The sequence below is a fragment of the Drosophila willistoni genome (assembly GCF_018902025.1).
Source record: "Drosophila willistoni isolate 14030-0811.24 chromosome XL unlocalized genomic scaffold, UCI_dwil_1.1 Seg141, whole genome shotgun sequence".
Lineage (NCBI taxonomy): Eukaryota > Metazoa > Arthropoda > Insecta > Diptera > Drosophilidae > Drosophila > Drosophila willistoni.
Genome location: NW_025814052.1, coordinates 4,396,122 through 4,416,557, shown reverse-complemented (window position 1 = coordinate 4,416,557; position 20,436 = coordinate 4,396,122). Strand labels below are relative to the sequence as shown.

General features: G+C 38.5%; 4 protein-coding genes across 5 annotated transcripts; 1 reads left to right on the top strand and 3 right to left on the bottom strand.

The window, feature by feature from the left end:
• Positions 1 to 1,943: 1,943 nt before the first annotated feature.
• On the bottom strand, positions 1,944 to 4,366 carry LOC6648529 (protein ultraspiracle). The gene has a single exon (XM_002071308.4). It carries the CDS (start codon positions 3,843 to 3,845, stop codon positions 2,394 to 2,396), a length of 1,452 nt encoding a protein of 483 aa, XP_002071344.1. The 5' UTR covers positions 3,846 to 4,366; the 3' UTR covers positions 1,944 to 2,393.
• Positions 4,367 to 6,798: 2,432 nt separating this feature from the next.
• Positions 6,799 to 7,547, bottom strand: LOC6648528 (E3 ubiquitin-protein ligase RNF126-A). The gene is made up of 2 exons (XM_002071307.4): positions 7,311 to 7,547; positions 6,799 to 7,233 (listed from the first exon to the last, which is right to left on the bottom strand). The coding sequence occupies exons 1-2, from the start codon at positions 7,430 to 7,432 to the stop codon at positions 6,861 to 6,863; spliced, it is 495 nt and encodes a 164-aa protein (XP_002071343.1). The 5' UTR covers positions 7,433 to 7,547; the 3' UTR covers positions 6,799 to 6,860.
• Positions 7,548 to 9,251: 1,704 nt separating this feature from the next.
• Positions 9,252 to 13,779, bottom strand: LOC6648527 (G-protein coupled receptor moody). 2 transcript variants are annotated; one of them, XM_023179586.2, is made up of 5 exons: positions 12,897 to 13,779; positions 11,984 to 12,079; positions 11,471 to 11,611; positions 10,414 to 11,393; positions 9,252 to 10,345 (listed from the first exon to the last, which is right to left on the bottom strand). In XM_023179586.2, exons 2-5 carry the CDS (start codon positions 12,076 to 12,078, stop codon positions 9,597 to 9,599), a joined length of 1,965 nt encoding a protein of 654 aa, XP_023035354.1. In that variant the 5' UTR covers position 12,079; positions 12,897 to 13,779; the 3' UTR covers positions 9,252 to 9,596. The 2 variants fall into 2 exon arrangements, with proteins under 2 accessions (XP_023035354.1, XP_023035355.1); XM_023179587.2 differs by lacking the exon at positions 12,897 to 13,779 and adding an exon at positions 12,147 to 12,247.
• Positions 13,780 to 17,310: 3,531 nt separating this feature from the next.
• LOC6648526 (G-protein coupled receptor moody) lies at positions 17,311 to 19,649 on the top strand. Its single transcript, XM_023179332.2, has 3 exons — positions 17,311 to 17,922; positions 17,993 to 18,685; positions 18,750 to 19,649. The coding sequence occupies exons 1-3, from the start codon at positions 17,432 to 17,434 to the stop codon at positions 19,189 to 19,191; spliced, it is 1,626 nt and encodes a 541-aa protein (XP_023035100.2). The 5' UTR covers positions 17,311 to 17,431; the 3' UTR covers positions 19,192 to 19,649.
• Positions 19,650 to 20,436: the final 787 nt, after the last annotated feature.

Sequence of the window (20,436 nt, the reverse complement as noted above, 5' to 3'; positions counted from 1 at the left end):
ATTTTGGAAAGCTAAAGCGATTAGCCAAAACCCATAAATACTATATTTAGTACATACAAAATGTATGTATGTATGTGTGTGTGTGTGTGTGTGTGTGTGTGTAGATACTCCCCCACAATATGTAAAAAGGAAATGTATGCGTGTGTCCACAGGAATCCTAAGCTATTGGTAAGCTTTCCAAAAAAGCTTTCGATCGTGAGCCTTCATGTCCTATGCGCAATTTTTTCCGAAAATAGAACTTTCAGGTAGTGAATAACTGTTTCCAAAAGGGATATGCCAACTTCTGCCATTAAGCAAACCAACCGAACGCCTGTCCGCCCGTTATATCCGTCCGTCTGTCTATCTGTCTGTCCTTTCGTTCATTGTAGAGCAAATAAATAGTTTATTTTTGGATCATAATGTGCGTCGTCAGCGGCAATTTTTTGTTCGTTTTTTGTTTTTGTTTTCTTTTTTTTTCGAAAACAAATTCTATTTATAGTTAAGTTTTGTGCGTTAATACAATATTTTTTTTATTTTTTTTTTTAAATATGTATGTTAGTTGTAGAGCAAAATGAAAAACTATAAATTTAATAAAAATTGAAACAAACTTTGTATAGACCCAAGGAGATTTCGACTACAACCGCCATCTATATAAATATATATGTACATATATGAATGATATGTCTATATATACATATATACTTACACATACACATATATGCACATATTTCGTACAGAAGCTACACACGAAGAAAAATCCAATGTGTAAATCAAAGTAAATTATCATTTCTTAACAAACGCATAAACAATTGCATTGTTTTTAGGGCTTTTCCTAAAAGTTGATTCAATTCTATGATAAAATTTGATTTCAAAACAAAAGTCTTTCTAGTCTATCATATTAAGTGAAAACAAATACATATCAGAAATAATAATAAGTATACGCCACCATGGCCTACCTCTTTGACTCTCACAAGCATTTTGGCGGACAATTTCACCCTTTTAGTTGGTTTAAGTTCACTTTTTATGAAATTTTGTTGTTTTTTAAATAAGATATATTAGAATGTTGAAATTTACAAAGGACAGTTCAAATGTAGCTCCTTCTCCTTCTTTGCCAAATAAAATGACTTCGTCTGCAATACAAGTCTATATATTAAATTTGATGACCTTAGTCCTAATAGGCTTTAAGATTTAGGCGTTAACACAGACAAATTCGTCTGCTTATCTATAATTTGTGTACTTTATACCAATTAAAAGTACACAAAAACATTTATTGGTATTTTTCCTCAAATGTAAGTAAATTAAAATGCAATATTCGCTTGTAGTCATCAAGTGTCTCTGTAGATGACATACATATAGGATTTGAAGGTTTTTCTTTGAGTGTAGATATATTTATCCAAGCGTGTATATTCAAGGGGAATTAATTTATCTTGATAGCTAACTGAATTCAAAATCAAACTGCTCGAGATTCTCGTTTGTATATATATATATATTTGTTTTTTTTTTCTTTTTTTTTTTTGTTATATATATTTATATATATTTCATATTTATAACTTTTGGGGGTACAATTATTTTAATAAAAAATAATTACAATTGGTTTATGTATATGTATATATGTTGCACACATACACATCTATATATATATATATATATATACATATATGTATATACATAAAGTATTCATATGCGATACCTGTCCGTCCACTTGTCCGTCTGTCTGTCTGTTCGTTTGTCTGGCTGTACAGGGATCATAACTATTTTCAATATCAATTCGTATTATTTTTGTTTTTTTTTTTTTTTGGGTATTTTCTTCTAAATTATACTCTTGCAGAAAATATCTTAATGCTCTTGGTGAATTAAACATTTTCTCAAAACTATTTGACTCGAATTTTCTTATATGCTTTACCATATACCATATATTTTTGGATCGGACTACATACTAAATAAGCGTGTAAATTAAAATTCGATTATAGTTTAGTTTACTAAGTTGTATTAGGATAACTAAACGAGAGATTTCTATGTATTTGATATTTCAAACGGAGTAAAACTGCAAGAGTATATAAACTTCGGTATGCCAAAGTTAGTTTCTTCTTCTAATTCTTTTTTTTTTTTTTGATTTTGTTTTTTTGTTTTTGTTTTTCGTTTACTTAAGAATAAACGTTGAGGAGGCATCCATCCATCATATCTTAAGGAAAACACATTTTCTAGATCGATATTAAAAAAAAAAAATTAATAATAATAATAATAAACAATTACATACACGTATTTAAAGTAATAGTACAAAGTGGGTGACAGCTAAAGGTGTGATAGGGGAGGAGGTGGAAGAAGGGAGGGAGTCAAATAGTGGGCAAGGGAGTCAGAGAAATGCAAAACAAACTCAATCACAATCAATCAGAAGAATTCGACTCCTGGACCCCTCATTCGGGGTTTAGAGTCAGGGTCAGGCCTGGCGGTGGCTGCGATTCCAGTTGCTCGATAAATAGATCCTCCAGCGGTCGATCGCTGATGATGCGGAAGAAGAACAGGTGATCCAGACATTTCAGACTAATCGAGCGCAAGGCGGGCAGGCGCAACAGTAGCTGGGCAAATCGTCCATCATCGCCGGGATGCTCCTGGCGGCAGTGTTCGTCTAGACAGGCGTAGACCTTCTCCCGACACATCTCAATTTCAGCTCGATTCTTGATGCCACGTATATCAGGATTGTAGAGGATAATGGCCTTCAGGCAGGTCAGCTCACGACGATCCAGATTTAGGCGTTTCATCTTTACACTCAGCTCAGACAGGATGCGATCGAAGATCGTGGAGACGCCAGCTTTGATGGCGCTGTTGCGATGATACGAAAAACTTTGATTCAAAAACAGTTGCTGCGGTTGCAATACCGGCGAACGCCGCTCAAAGGCGCTGTCATGGCCCATGCCAGAGGACACGTCGTCCACGGATCCAATGCTGCACCAGGCCACATTGGCTATGAGTAGCTCGTTCCAGGCGGCCTTCAGAAGGATGACCTGATCGTCCAATGGTAACTGGGCAAAATGCGGCATGAGACGAGCATACTCGACCATCTGGTAGAGCTGTTTGTTAACCACCTGACATAGGGCGGATACGGCGCCCTTGTATTCCGGCTGAACAGTGGAATTCGGACCCACTCGCAGAAAGGACAAAGCACGATCACCGCTCTGGTTCTCTGCCCGCTGTTCGGCTTCCAATAGACGTTCGATGGTAAAGTCACGGGACACACTTGTTGGCATAAACTCATCTTGTCCAGTTCCACCCACGCCTGCTGAACCGCCACCTCCTCCTCCACCGCCGCCGCCGCCCCCACTACCGGCATTTGGTGGAGCGGGCCGTCCGGCTGAGGCTCTGGCTCCACGTTGCCGCTCCTCCTGGACAGCCTCCCGCTTCATGCCACACGATAAACATTTCTGATAGCGGCAATATTGGCAACGGTTCCGTTGCCTCTTATCAATGATGCAATTACGATTCTCGCGGCAGGCATATGTGAGATCCTTGCGCACCGTGCGCTTGAAGAAGCCTTTACAGCCCTCGCAACTGTAAACGCCATAGTGTTTGCCACTGGCTCGATCGCCGCAAATGGAGCACAAATGCTTTGAGCCGCTCAATGGATGATTCGGCGGATATTGTTGCGGTGTGGCTGACGAGGCCGATGCATTGGGCGCCTGCGCCACCATTTGATTATCATTGGGTAGCACATGGACCATGGTCATGCTTTGGAGACCAAATGGACCCGGACTCTCCGCCTTTGGCGAGAAGCTGCTATTGTTGCTGTCGTTGAGCTGTGATATATCCGGCTTGACCTCCTCCTTAATGTGTCCCAGACGAAAACCAGCGTCCTGGTCGCAATTATCCATATTTAGCTAAATTTTGTCTTCTCCTGCGCTTCGTTGTCAATCGTTCTGGTCTCCGTTTTTTTCTTTCGATTTTAATCTTGTTCTAGTTCCAATCAAAGATTAGTGTGCGTGTTTATATCTGGTTTGTTGCTGTTGCTGCTGACGCTGACTTTCCCCTTGTTTCACTTTGTATTTGTATCGTCGCCAAACGCCAACGCCACCACCGTGTCTGCTGCGCGCCTCTCTCCCCTGCCTTTGGGCCCGTTGCCGTTGTCGTTGTCCAAGAGCAACCAATCGTCGCTTACTCTAGGTCAGAGCTCGTTTGTTATTCGTTATATTGTTGCACTTGCTGCATTTACATAATCTTTAATCTTCACCTGCCTCTCAATTTGGCTTTCTTCAGATTCTTATTCGCTTTTTCTCTGCTCTTTTTCCAGTAAACACAAAAGAATGCCAGACTTTCTGACTAATAAAATCTTTTTCGCGTCGACATATTTTTTTTCTCAACAAAGACCAAGCTCACCATACTCGCACGGGCTTGCAATTCACCACGCAATGGAGATGCCTCCACCCCCAAATGATGTGACTGGGCACAGTGCATCAAGTCACAGTTTAATACAGTTTTAATTATAAAATATCCTAAGAAATACAATTCTATCTTCCAAACAATTTTAGTAAAAATTCAAATAAGAATTTCATCTAGTCTAAGGCAAAAGATGTACAGAATACTTCAAAATGTTTGCTCATTTCTAACAAACAGGTGTTTATTTGTAACATCGTGTATCTTCCATTATATATTTATAGCAAAACATAGATAGTGGGTAAAATAAAGAGGTTTAAGAAGAAGCTACGTAATATCATTGAGTCAAAGAAACAAAAACAGAAGCCTTTATTAGTCAGGTTTCTTTTTGTTGTTTTAGCTAAAATCTATATACATTTCGTTGCAAATATCACAGTGACTCACAGAGATTGCTCTTCACTGATTCACCAAATACAAAATACAGTGTGACCAGTTGTGATAAAAGTATCTTTTAGTATGCTGATTTCTAGTTGTTGTTTTCAAATTGTTCTTGTTTTTTTTTTTCAACTAGTTTTAAACGCGTTTGTATATGTTTTTTCGTAAATAAATATCACATTTGCCACGATAATTCCTGTTTAGTATTTTTTTTGGTCAATCAACGGCATTTATTTAGTTCATTTCCACCATAGCGCGCATTTATCTTTGTCTGCTGGGTAACTGTGTCTCTTTCCCTCTCTCTCACTGCCACTGATGCAAATGAAATTGTTATTGCAATTATTGAGACGCTTTACCCCATTCCACCCCCCGGCTTCGACCTCAGCCTCATTTCCCGTTCCAAATAATAATCGACGGCGTCGAGGCAAAAACCAAACAACAAACATTACAACGAAATCAATGATAATATGTACTACAAAATAAAACAACAATGCCAATACAAGATGCAAAACAATATTAAGCCATTTACATTAAATTTCAATCAAAACTCTATTGAACAAAATGTAAATGCGATGTAAACTTACTCTGCAATCTCCAGCCGGAGCGAGAGAAAGGGGAAAGAGCGACTTATAGCGGATCTCCGGATCAAATGGTGCCGGTTAATTATCTTGTTATCAGACACAACACACACTCGCACACAGACAGATGCACAGTGCAAATATTAAGTGCACTGCAATTCAATTTTGCTATTTTGTAATTCTGAATCGGATACAAAGAGACGCGGTAGTTGGCCATTCACACAGAATTCTCTGTTTGGAAATTCGCAATGGAGGGTATCCGCAAGATAGCCGCCTACGGTCACACTAAATGAAACACAGCTGACAGCGGGGGTGGCCAGCAAAAAGAACGGCGCGCTACTACAAAAATTTGAATTTTCACACACTTTTCAAGAGAAGTTGGTAAAACAGATATAAATTCGCTATCTTGATGTAATTATGTTGTGGATAAGTTATGAATATGTATATTAGTATATAGATCTCATAGTAAATGATCAGTCTACAAAAGTTTTATTTTTATTTTAAACTGAGTGATTGCTCAAAAAAAATCTAGTATACATTTTTGGGTAATTTCGTTTCGTAATTCGTTTCGTTTCATTTTATCACAAAAAGAAATCTTCTCCGGACATAAGGATCCCCTTGAATTACCCATTAGTCCCAACAATATCATGGTTCCTACAAATGGTCTGATTGACACAGTGATACTTATGTATATAGAAATGTAAGTATGTAGTTAAAAACCTATAAGTAAGTATACATACTTATACATACTAAGATACCAAGAATGGTGTATATGGTTCATGTATAGTAATAATGTGTTAAAGACCGTAGAACCCTAGTTCTTAAAAGATTACCTATCGACTACTTATCGCTTATTTGACAGGAAAAAAGAAGCAAATTGTTAAATTCATATTAACAAAATGTGTATAGTTTGCCACCGATGTAAAAGAAAGCAAATTACGCTACAAATATTAAAGCCTACAAATCGTCATCGTTGTGTCTGGAAATCAATAAAATTCGAAGAATTTGATAGCTAAAATTTAGATAAGGGAAGTAAAGTATTTTAGTCGTTCTCTTATCTAAATTACAAATATTTCTTAAATTTTCTCATACCCTTCAAATATACTTACATAGTAGGAACGGTATGAATACATGTATGTATTTTGCTTTATTTTCCGCATTCAAAAATAGGTAAAACATTAGAATACGTAACCATCTTAAATGGAAAACCCCCCTTGTGTCGGTTTTATAGGGCAGAGTATAATAAATTCGGTATGTTCGGCGCTATTCTGGCCTTTTGCGTGTTAGCATTATAAAGTTAACTTTGGGTGAGAGAACTCTGGACTAAACCCTTTGTGCAATGCCTCAATGGGGCCGTTTAATTTAATTGCCCCTTGTTCTTAAATGTAAATATGAAATACCTAACTTAGGTATAATTATTTTTGTGATATACAAATGTAACTATTTTAAATATATGTATATTTTTAATATGCGTATAGCCCAATTATTAGTCTCCCTTTGAGATTAATCTGACTCCGATTCCTCGGAGTGCAACAGCAGCAAGGCTTCCAGGTCCGAATTCAGCGTCATTAAAGCACTAATGCGTTGATTCAGATAATCAACCTCATCACGATATATTCCCGTCTCGTATAACAGATTCTCAAATTCTCTGTTGGCTCCATCGCTCCCGCCCTCGTCTGGCTTATTCCCGTTAGCAACGCTGTTGTTGTTGTTGTTGTTGTTGTTAGTGTTTCTGCTGCTATTGGAAGCTGAATCACTAGGGGAGATTGCTGATGTCTGACCTTGACTTTGATCGTTGGATGAGGAATCCTCAAAGTCTAAATAGAGCTGAAAACACTGAACGTCTTTTTTGCGGCAAATCGGGCAAGTAGTTGACCTAAATAGAAAGCAGATGAATATCAGTATTTGTTGATCAGTAGTTCTCTCTCTCTCTCTCAATTGGGGTAATCTTACTCCTCTCGCCATCGTTGCAGACATTCCTCGTGAAAGGCATGGCCACAGTTTGTAGCAAGAATAATATCCTCCGCCTGATAGCGCTCCGAACAGATGGTGCAGAATACACATTTGTCGCCCATAATATTGATATTTTAATCCGGTCAGTCCAGCCAAAATCCCCACAATAAAAACCAACTCTGTGAATGATCGACGCGAAGTGACTGCTAATGACGGCCAATTGCAATTGCAATCGTTTTGCCTCTGCCATTCGTTTGACTGATAAGAGAGCTTCAATCCGAGCGAATGCATTACCATCGCTAACCAAATAATTTTCCACTTGCCATCTCTATTTAAATATAACTGTTCGTTTAATTCGTATTTGCTAAAACAAATATACATACATGCATACATATGCATGGGTGAATGTACAATCCGTAGACGCCTTCTAAAATGTTTCATGAAATTGGGTTACAGTTAACCACAACCACACCCCCACATCCAACATCCTCCCACCACCTCGCCATAGACAGCCTTTTATCTATACTTACATAGATACGTTACAAATTTACATACATATATACATACATATGTATGTATATTAGTCTGGCCATTGGGCGTGTTCTGCGATTCATTAACAACTCCATCACATAAAAAGTGGGTGAGAGAGAAAAAGCGAGAGAGAGAGAGAGAGCAGAACGTTCTTTTTGCTTAATGAATTTACTTTCGCATTTCTCACGATGTACAATTGTCTACAAATGTACATACATCTATACTTACAATTTTCATGAACTGCAATTACGTGATCAATCTGATCTTAGACCACTTACAATTTTGTAGCATATTCAAAAACAACAAAAATTTATTATGTACAACTTTTTTTTGTTTTGTAAGTAAAATTAATTTCAATTTTCTTATATAATAAGCAGAAAAAATGCTAGTCAAAAAATATTAGATATATATGTACCTACATATGTATGTATGTATTTGACATTGAGACATACATATATGTACTTATACTTATTTCATACAGTGGCGGATCTACGGGAGGTAAAAAGAGTATTTTCCCCCACGAAAAATCCGAGTAGGATAAAAAATCAGTTTGGTTAAGAAATTTTACTTGGTACAACGTTTCTTTGACTTCGATTTCTCCTGCCAAAAGTGAGAGTACGATCCGCCACTGATTTCATATCCGTTTTCGAATCGTTTATTTTCTTTTAATCCACTTCGATTGACTCATTACATCCTGCGATATCCTTCAAGAAACTGAAAAAAGGAACATCTTCGACATACGAAAAACAACAAAAAGAGGATAAAAAAGTTCTCATAAATTCTGAAAAACGCATAACTTTTCAAATTCAAAGTATATAAATTTTTAGCCGATTTTCAGTTTCCTATCTTACATTGCATGAAAACCTTGAAAAATAAGAGTTCGTTTAATTTCAATTAGAAAGTCGTTTCTTTTAGCTTAATTGCGCTCAAGTTAAATAATAAATTTTTTAAATTCATTAGAAATTACAGTCTGAGGAAAAATAGTCAAAATAATTTGAAATTATTTCCAAAAATTTTTAAAACTGGTGCTGATGCCTCTTGCTGTATTTTGGCTTTCCTTAATATACCATTTCATTACCTGAGTGCCTGGTATTGAAAAAAAACTTGTGATTTCCCAATTTAAAACTGATTGAAATAATACTCCAGAACGTTTTTTTAGTTTATGTATGTATGTATGTACATAAATATATGCATGTACATATATGTATATATATATATTCATTTTCATAATTACATATTCGATTTGCTTATTGTCTTTGCGGTGCTGCAAAATGAAGTGCACTTGGCTGTGTTTGTGTGTATGTGTGTGTGTGTGTGTGTGTGTCTGTGTGACATTGGGCTGTTCTTCCACACATATGTACATACATAAGTAGTATGTAAATGGAATGTTATAAAAAAGAATATTCCAAAAAAAAACGATTTACATATATGTATGTGTATACTTGTATAGCGATTTTGGCCAGATTTGGGCCCGACTAAAATAAAATTAAAAAAAAAAAAGTATTAGATTAATACTAAACGCGGGCAACGATAAATACATTTCTAGAAAGTACATTTACGATATAAAGATAAAGTTAAACAAGCATACGATACACGATCTAATAAAATACGATATACGCTTATGCCTTAAATTTGGCTTCTTCGAATGGATTAACGTCTTACCAGATACGTTTGGTTTGTGGTGTGTGTGTGTGTGTGTGTGTGTGTGTGTAATTTTTTCGTTTTTGTTTCTTTTTTTGGAATTAAAGCATTTTGTTAGTCTTTTGGAAATTTCAATTTAGCCGACACCTTGCTAGCCATGTGATCCTGGGCCTCGCCCGTCACAGGCTGAGATGCCAAATTATTGACCGAACTATTTGTCTGGGTATAGGTTTGGTTTCTCTTCGGACTGTTGACGTTCATGTAGATGGGCGTCGTGGGCGGAGCTGTCTTGACGGATGGCGGTGGCGGCGGTGGCACTGTTGGCGGTGTCGGCGGTGGTGTGGACGGTAGTTCCTCCTCCTCCAGTATTATATCGTCCCCCACCATCGTGATGCGTCGTATTGGCGCTGAGTGGCCTCCAGTTGAGGGTCGATAGATACTGCTTCCGATCCCGCTCATTGGATTGGAGTTGATGGTGCTGCTGCTGCTGATGGGGGTGGGATTGCTGTTGGTGGTGGGGATGTTGTTGTTGCTGCTGCTGCTGCTGCTGTTGTTGAAGCCGCTGTTTATGTAAGAGTGATTGCTCTTCTTGATCGGCAACCGAATGCTGCATAGATTCGTCACCGACGGCGGCGGCGGCGGTGGTGGCAACTGCGGCTGCGTCTGCGGCAGAGGCAGATTCGATTTGGTGATCAGATCTGGTCCTGGACGGGACATCAACTCGAGGCCCTGTGCTGGCGCTAGTGAGGGCGAAGGCGGAGCTTCCTTTGTTGTCCCCATTGATGTTCCCGTGCCTCCAGCTGACATCTGCGAGACCAGGGTGCGGCTGTGGTTGTTGCTCAACCCGGTATCTTTCCATTTCTCTGAAACGATTTGTGACCGTGACTTAGTCAATGCGGTTCAAAGCGAAAGCCTTAACCATAAAACATACCTGCAGCACTGCTGGCTCCATTGGTCTTGCCAAAGGGCAGTAGAAGACGCGATGGTTGGCACAGAACCACCGTCTTGTAGGCCTTGCGATATTGCTTATTCATAATGACATAGATGATCGGATTGATGCAGGCCGACAGGTAGAGCATAATGTAGCTAAAGATATGCAGACTGGGATGCTCCACATTATTGTCGGCCACCTTGACAATGGTTATGGGCAGATAGCAGATGACGAATGACAGAAATATGGCCAAAACCATTTTCGTGATTCTCCACTCATTGCGTTTGGCCCTCACCTCGCGTTGATCCTTGACCCGAGACGGCTGCTGCTTAACCCCACCGCCAGGAGCTGGCTCTGGTACATCTGTGGAATAACTACTGCTATCGGAGGACACACGACATGCCTGATTTTGGGCCTGGGTCTGACTCTCAGCACTGGCACTTGCTCCACTGGCTCCCGCAACTGGCCTCAGATTATTTGGTATGGAATTCTGTTTGTTGGCATGGCTCTTCAGCCGTTGTTCGGATTTGTGGACAACCCAGAAGATTTTGGCATAGCATGCAATGATCACCATGCAAGGAATGACAAACGCTGTGATAAATAACGTCGTCTTGCTGCTGTGTCCATGGCTATCGCTCATAATGGAGCAAGTCTTCAGACGGGTATCGTAGCCAAAGCGTCCCCAGATGCCCAACAGAGTGGGCAATTGCATGCCATAGGAGAAGAGCCAGCAAGCGGCTATCATAATGGCGATCCAGTGTCGCTTATAGATCCGTGCATAGTAGCCATGGTGGGTAATCATCACATATCGATTGATTGTGATCATGGCAATGCAGAGCAATGAGACGCCAATGTTTCCATACTGAATGAATGGAATGATGCGACACAGAACGGCTCCATGACGCCAGGTGCCCTGGACGAAACGCAAACCCTGGAAGGGCAACACCAGAGCACAAAACAATAGATCGGCAATACAAAGACTATCGAAATCAAAACCGAATTAGATGAAATTCCCAAAAATACAATTAAATTACAATTTAATTCGTTACAAACGCACCTGATAATGAAAGCAGCGGCCACATTACGCACCTTGGGACACTTGAGCAGGGCGACCACAGTGAGAAAATTGCCACAAATGCCAACAATCATGATCAGAAAGGTCATCACTGCGGCAAAGGTCATCAACGATGGCGAGAAGCTGCAAATGTGATAATTGTGATAATATAGAGAAGAATATTGATGAAAGGAGTGGAAGTGGGGTATGGGGCATGAAATGAGGCATTAATCTTTGGTGATCGTGTCGACCTTTAGCCTGCTATCTAAGTGGCTTCCGCTACAATGCCACAATTCACAGACTCTACACATTGTGTGTACACACATATACATACATACATATGTAAATACAATCATCTTAGAGTGAAAGCAAGAGCCAACCACTTGAAATGGTCCGCGTAATATTAATGATCTGTTATCAGACCTTTTTACACACCAGAGCCACTGGATTGTGCTATAATTACCCCGTGGTAGCCAAAGCACTGATAGAGTCATGCCCCAAGACAAATAAACTCACCCATTCTCTTCACTGTCCGTTGCTAGTGTTGTCATAACCGTACCCAATGGCTCCAGTGGGGTGGTGCCAATGGTGGTGCTTGTATCATCATCCATGCTGCAATAATAATAACAATAAAAATATATACTATAATTTGTAATTTGAATTTTATTATTGTAGATACCTAAGAACAATTTGTGATTTACTCTAATTCAATTTGATTTTTATATCCTTTGGCCTAAAACTAGAACGCCGATCGTCCAGCACCAGACACACACTGAACGCCACCAATGACAATTGCCAACTAACTATCCAATGGGAGATATTCACACAACACATTCCAACATCTGGCACAAATGCATGCCAAAGACATAGAGAAGGGGGTTAGCGGGCACTTATGGGGCACCCTTCTTCATCGTCATGATGAAGATCATCATCATCGTCATCGTCATCATCATTGTTTTTTTTTTTTTTTGTTTCTGTCGTTTTCTTACAATGATGTTAAATTAGTGTCAATTAAATAATTTAAAGAGGTCGCCACTGTCTCTACCGAGAACATGGTATATGCTGCGGGTGCAAAGATCAGCGTCGAACCTTAATTAATTGAGTGTGAAGAAGAGCTCTTTGGATAAACTAACCATTCCAGCATAGACCATTCACCCACCACCACTATCAACCACTATCATTCACCCATTATTGTATGGCCATCCATCAGCAATAGAGAGACCAATCATCCATGCCATAGTTGGTGTCAGTTAGTTTATTGTAAGTGCATACATGTCGTATACGTAATGCGATCATCAACTCGTAAAATCCGAGACTCGATCTAACTATTTGTTTGTTTGTTTATTTATTTATTCGGTTGCCTTTGCTTATGTGTGAGTGTGTCTGTCTGTGTGTGTGTGTTTATATCTTATCAGTATTTGAAACTTACCTGGTTTATTTTTGGCTGGCACATACGTTATTTTGTTTTCAATTTGAGTTTTGTATGTGTTTTTTTTTTTTTTTTTTTTGAGGCTTAGTTTATAATGGGCCACTTCACAATAGTCGACTATAGCTCTCTCAGATTGCTTGTAATCACACTCGATCACTCTCACTGCCCGCTCTCTCACCCTCTCTTTCTCACACACTCTCTGCCTCTCTTTAGTATGACTTCGTCGTCTCTTATCAGTAGCTATGGTCAGTATTTTAGTATTTAATGTTCACGTAATCAAATTTCAAAAGAAGATGCTGCCCAGGCACTTGATTGTTTTTTTTTCTTCTTTCTGTTTTTGAAATGAAATCCAAATGCCAGTTACGATCATCAATCGGGTTATATAGACTTGTGGAGTGGGGTATGAGTAATGCTTTGAGCAATGTAAACACACAGTTTACGGCATTCGCTGGTTATTCATTAATGTTGGCCTGCTGCTGCTGCTGCTGCTGCCGCTACTTGCGTTGGGGTTAGGTAAGAGGAGGTCGGCAGGGTAGGAGATAGGAAGAGATCTTTTTGTTGGTGATTCAAAAGCCACTCTGACATTCATGACTAATACACTTTGGATTTTAGCATGCCGCTCAGGCGTAGTAGTTGTTATTGTTGCTGATGTTGTTGATGTTGCAGGTAAAAGAGAGGCAAGGTTAACACTTTGACCAATGAGGGTCAATTGTTTGTTGTTGTTGCTTAAAGGTTTTCACATTGGCAATTCGAAACTCGTATAGACGTAATTTAACACTCGATATGATGATATGACAAATCAACTAAACCGTAACGGACAATTCCCTTAGACGGAGAGACGGAGCTTGGAACGCGTTTGTATAGAACGGTTGCACTTTATCGAGTGTTGGGTTGAATGGAGCATTTGTCGTAGTCGTCGTGGTCGTTGTCGTCGTCGTCGACGTCGGCGTTGCCGTTGCCGTTGCCGTTGCCGTTGGTCGTGATATTGGTTGACAGTTAAGAGCTGAGCGGCTTTTTTTTTACTCTCTCGTTTTCGCTCTCTCTCTCTCTGCGATCACTTGGCAGTTGCGAGAGCGGACACTCGCAATGATTGGCGATCCAACCCAATAGATATAGATACAGATACGCACATGCAGCACAATGTTTCTTTCGTTCGCATAGCATTGATATTGATAAGACTTATGAGGTCTGTAGAACGGACAGTCCATTTTGACGCCTGACGCATGACGCCCTGACGCCCGTTAGGGCACGGATTGGTTGCCTTTTGGTTTTGGGTTGGGTTCGGCCCATGCAACTCTATCTTCTAATGTTTACACAATTGGACATCGACATCGACGGTCGAGTTCTTCGTTGTGTTTTTTTCTGCCTTCCCTCCTCTTCCCTTACCCAACAATCTGCTCTCACACAGTGTGTTTTGTTTATTGTTTTGTGATTGTGCGAAGAACATGATAGTTTATAGATATCTAAATATATTCACTTGGAAACTGAATAAGTGCGGCAGCTGCTTCCAGGAGGGGGAGGGGCGAGGGGCAAGGGCTTTGGGATTTGGGCTCTCTTCTGTTAATGCTAATAAGGGTTCCAATCCAGATATAGAGTATCCATTCCGTGGGCGTCATGTTTTCACAGCAATTTGTTGATTTTCCAATTGCAATTTTTTCATTCGTTATCTTTAGTATGGAAAAATTCACTTTCTCAGATTTGCCAAGATTGAAATGTGATTATGGTATTGGAAATTTTTTGTATTACAACAAATCTGAATGATATTCAATGTCCAACTATGAGGTGTATGAAGAGATAAGACTCACTAAACAGTCAAACTTTACTATACTGAAGGAAAAAATTTCATTATATAAAAACTATTTTATTTTTCTTTAAAAAAGTTTTCCAAGTTTTTTTTTAGAGCTTAGTTTGTTCTTCCCCTTTCTTTTTTTTTTAAATCGCTTACTTATATTCTTTGTAATATTTGATTAGAAACTGATATAAATTCCAAATGCTATTGATGAGTTTTTCCTACAATTTTTCCTTGCTATTGGTCTTAGGGTTTCCCCTGGAAAATGAAAAACGTGACAAATTATGAGATAGAATAAGAAAATTTAGAGTGAGAGAGATTTGGAGACTTTTAACTAAACTATTTATTTTTTGTAAAGACAAATACATAATATATGATAATCAATTAAAAGAGGAAAACATTACACTAAAAATAACAACAAAATACTGTGTATCTTTTAAGTCAATTCTTCATTTAGACGAGAGGGCCTAGGACCTATTCAAAAATTTTCAAACTCAATCTCTTGTGCCGATGTGAAGATGAATCAACTTAATAATATTCATAAGAACTTTATATAATAATAGCTTTTCTTACTCTGCCATATATAAACTATGACAAATAAATTTGTAACATTTATTTGCTATCGTTAAATGTTACTAAAATAGTCGCAAATTTATAACTTTTCAGATTTTAAAGTATTAATAAATTTCAAATATTAATAATTTTTTTGAAAAACTAAAATGACGTTTTATAGTTTTGCTTTTCACTATAAATTGTTTATTATTAAATGTAAATAAAATTAGGATAATCGTAATTCCAAAACAAACTGAATAATGAAACTTTTACTTTCAAAATTCGTCATCAAACATTCTGTTAAAAACTTTTATGGATTAATGTTTTTAGAAATAAAAAATTGCATTGATTGATATAGAAATAAATTGTTTTTTTTACCTATTCTATATGGTTTTCCTTTGATTTGCATAATGCAATTTAGGATAGGTACTAGCTCAAGCATCTTAAGGAATTAAAACGTCGTCCACCAAATCCCCAAAAAAATTTGGCAAATTAATTGCCCTTGCCATTCTCCATCCAAACCATTTGTGGTGGATAGATGGAGGGGGGGGTGGGTGCCTCAGCTCCCCCCAAGTGTATGTGTCTTTGTCCCAGCACTTGCTCTTGTCTTGTTGTTGTTATTTTATTTTTGTTCTTTGCTTTCTTTTCTTGTGTATTTTTTTTTTTTTTTTTTTTGTTTTTTCGATATGCACTTTAGTTCTATTCTCGCTTCGCCTGCATAAAAACAAACAATTTCGATCGGTCAATTTTCAATTATTGGGCAAAGAGTTTTCCACTTATTCAGTAGTTTTTATATTGAATGTTTATATGTACACACATATCTGTACATACATATGTAAGTAAATAGTAAATACATACATACATATACATATACATATGTACATATGTATGAACCCGCAGACACAACCCGCTGCTGCTGCTGCTGCTCTTGTGTGAGTGTGTGTTGCCCGTTTTTGTTTGATTAATTAAGACTTTCATTTGAATGATGAGAGAATGGCGTGACCCGATCCAAGAACAAGAGCAATTTCTGTTTCATTCATCTGTGACGGCATAGAGAAGGACAAGAATGAAACGATGGAAATGGGTGGACGGTGGGGGTGGGGGGGCTTAGTGGTAATGGGAGGGTGGCATTGGAGATGGGGGAGATTTAGCGAGAAAAAGGGTAGTCATGTATCGGTATGATTCATGGAAATATTGCAAACTACAAAATATGTACACACACATACATACACATACATACACATGGACATACATACATATAAATTATTGCTTGGCCCATTTCAATACATACATACATATGCACATATATCTTATCGGGAGGAAACTATTGTGTATGTGTGAGAGAGAGAATGTGTGTGCCCAAAAGATTTTTGAAAAATATTTCAAATTTTGATGTTGCGAGAGAGGTGTGTATTTGTAGGTGTGTGTGTGTGTGTGTTGTGCAAGTCAAAGTACTAGAGCAGGATGAACAGCCCAGTGGGTGAGTGAGAGAATGAGGAAGGGGCAGGGTTAGGGGATTGGGCCGCCGGCACAGGGCTAACAAGAGATTTCCATTTCGCACAATTGAGAGCATTCTCAGCCCTGGACTGGCCCAGACTGGCCCACTCTGCATACTCTCCTCTCATGTACAATTTTTCGAAAATTCCAAAAAAGCGGCAACAACAACTTTTAACAACTACAACAACAGCAACAACGAAAAACCGAAAAGAAGAATAGAAACAATGTAAACAAAAAACGCTCATTTCAAATTACCCGATGATGAAGTCAATTGTTGTATACAATAAAAATTTTGTTTTTTTTCTGTTGTTGTTGTTGTTGTTTTCCTTTTCCAAAAGTTTGTTCTTTTTACAATTTCTTTTTTTTTTTCCTATTCTTTTTTCGTTCCATACTTTTTCTGTATTGTTTTTCGTTTCGTTTTATTTTTTTTTTTCGGTTTCAGTTTTAGTGCTTGGGATGCGTAGAATTTAGTTTAGTACAAAAATCAGAGCAGGAACGAACGCGTCATAGTTCCAAAAAAACACAAAAAAAAAAAAAAAAAGATTTTCGTTTTTCGGTTCTAGGTTTTTTTTTTGTTATTTTTTTTTTTTTTTGCGGCGGGGTTTTAAGTCTTTCACTTGTATTCCGGGCCCTGCACAAATTAGCCCGGAGGTTTTAGCCAAAGAAGTGTGCAAAAGTGACAGAATAAAGTTGGATTATGTTGCCACAGAGTCAGACCATGGCCAATGGTCCTGACTCCACGTTCAGCCTGGGTCGAAGGGTTGCCATAGTGAATCGAAGTAATCTTTATTTGAATGCCGATCATACGACAGTGACGGATGAAAATAGACTGTTCGATGGCTATTCCGATGAATTGCTAACCTTTGCCTGGGTGGCCTGCATTGTGTTCATCATTGTCGGCGTGCCGGGCAATTTGCTGACCATTGTGGCATTATCACGGGGCAGACAGACACGCAATTCGACAGCCATATTTATAATAAACTTATCATGTTCGGATTTGCTCTTTGGCTGCTTCAATTTGCCATTGGCCGCCTCCACATTCATGGAACGGGCCTGGACACACAGCGAATTGCTGTGCCAGCTATTCCCACTGCTACGTTATGGCTTATTGGCCGTATCTTTGCTATCCGTTTCGCTGATAACGATCAATCGTTACATTATCATTGCCCATCCGCGGCAGTATCCACGGTAAGGATCACCTTTTCTCATTCTCCAGGCCGTTCGAAGAATAATCTTAAGAAATTTATCTCGGTTTTAGCATTTATCAGCGTCGTTATTTGGCTCTCATGGTGGCCAGCACATGGATCATTACCTTCTCCATTATGATACCCACTTGGCGTGGTGTATGGGGACGTTTCGGCCTTGATCCGAGCATCGGTTCGTGTTCCATACTCCACGATAAGTACGATCGATCGCCCAAAGAGTTTCTCTTTATGCTCGCATTCATTCTGCCCTGCGTTTGTATTGTCATCTGTTATGCCCGCATCTTTCTGCTTGTACGCCAAGCGGCCATTCGGGCCGGCACCACCAACAAGAATAGTCCAAATGATGCCACTACCATTGCCATTACACCGCCAGCAAATGCCACTATGCACGCCAAGACAATACCACCACCAATTGGACTGGCTGGAACGGTTTTGGAGCGGGAAAAACAAAGTGCATCTAGTGCTGAAGTCGATGATGTACCCACAACTCCCCGGCCATTTATTGTTAATGAGTATCTGGCCTTTATTGATGACAATGCCTCTGCTGATAGTTTGCCCATCTCGTATAGCATACGTAGAGATCCCAAGGAGTCGGCCATTGAGGCCAATGTTGTGCTTAACGCAACTAAGCAGAATACGGAGAATGCTGCTGCTGCTGCTGCTGCTGCTGCCGGGCAAACGGGATCGATAGCCACATTGGATACCTCAGGCATACGTAAATCGCAAACTGTTTTGGAAAAGAATCCGTAAGTTCATAGAATTCAGCTAAGGAGCAAGGATTAACATTCATTTGATTTCATCTTTCCATAGAAAATATCCGATCACGACTTCGTTGCGAACATCCTTCACTCGTTTCAGTCCACGGAAATCGCATTATGTATCGATGGGTAATACTTCGAATGCATCTTCCATATATCCGGGACGTATGAGTGCCAAGGATCGTCGTCTATTGAAAATGATATTGGTGATATTTGTGTGGTTTGTCATCTGTTATTTGCCCATTACGGTGACCAAAATCTGGAAAACGGCAACCGATGTTCATTTGTTTAATATAATGGGTTATCTGTTGATCTATCTGACCACATGTATAAATCCCTTGATCTATGTATTGATGAGTTCGGAATATCGTCGTGCCTATTGGAATTTATTGCGTTGCCATCAAACCAAATCGGAGCTCCAACAGCAACAACAGACGCATTTGCATAATGCCAAAAAGAAGCATACGGAATCGAATCGTGTGATTAAAACGTGACATGTGGCATATAGAGGTGATTGCAGATCGATACCCAATCAATTGCCATTTATCGATTCCGTCCCATCGTTGAATTCCTAAATGAATGGTCCAAGGGATGCGCCACCAAGAACATCAACAACAACAACAACAGAAACGATAAGAATACACCAACCGGCCCAACCTGTCCCAATGGGTACATGTGGGTGTATGTGTGTGTGTGTGCGTGTGTGTGTGTGTACTGGTAGAGAAAAGAGAATTGCATTTTATACCAAATGACTTTAATATCTGGTTTACATTTGAATTCCATGTTTAAGAACAATCGATGTATGTAATTTTGTTAGTTTTTGTTTAGTTGGTTTTCTTTTTTTTTTTTGTTTAGTTTTTGCTTGTCGCTAATTATTGTACCAATACATAATAGATATATAATCCGTAAATGGATTATATCTATGCCCCCAATAAATGCTTCGAATAATTGATATATGTAGTTTACGTTGTACTTGATCCACATTCTAAATCGGGAATACAAGCACACATCCATACAATATATATGTATGTGTATATATATATATATAATGTATAGGTTTAATCATAAGTATAGCTATAGCTTAATAATATTATTATCAATATACATATTGTATATGTCTTCTTCAACATCATCATCATCGTCATTATCATAATTATGTATGATCTTCATTAGCATCATCATTTTTAGCATCATAATTTTCCCCCAATTTTTGTTTTGTTTTTGGTTTTGGTTTTGGTTGTATGCATATAAAACTTTGGACTACTTAAAACTAGTAACACAACTAAATGCCCCAATATTATGGTATTATTACGGGTACGGTAATTACGGTTTTTGTTTTAGTTTTTTTAGTTTAAATTTCAAAATTTCGATATCGAATACGAACTTGAATTTGCAAATTTCAATAAATATATATATATATATATATATATATATATGTATGTATGTATGTATATATAGATTCATCTACGTGCCAGATCAGGCGGGATTTATGCATGAACATATCCCCATACTTTTACACTCTCTAACTAGGTAAGATATCCACAAATTGACCAAAATTGATCCAATATTTCGATTTACACTGTGCAACAAAAACAATTTTCGTGCATTCGATTCAATTTAGACGGAATTTGAAAGTTTTTTTTTGTTTGATACATTCAAGATTTGACGTGCAAACATCTTTTGTGTTGCACAGTGTTTGTTTTGTTTTGTTTTTTGTTTTTCTTTTCATAGAGAACATT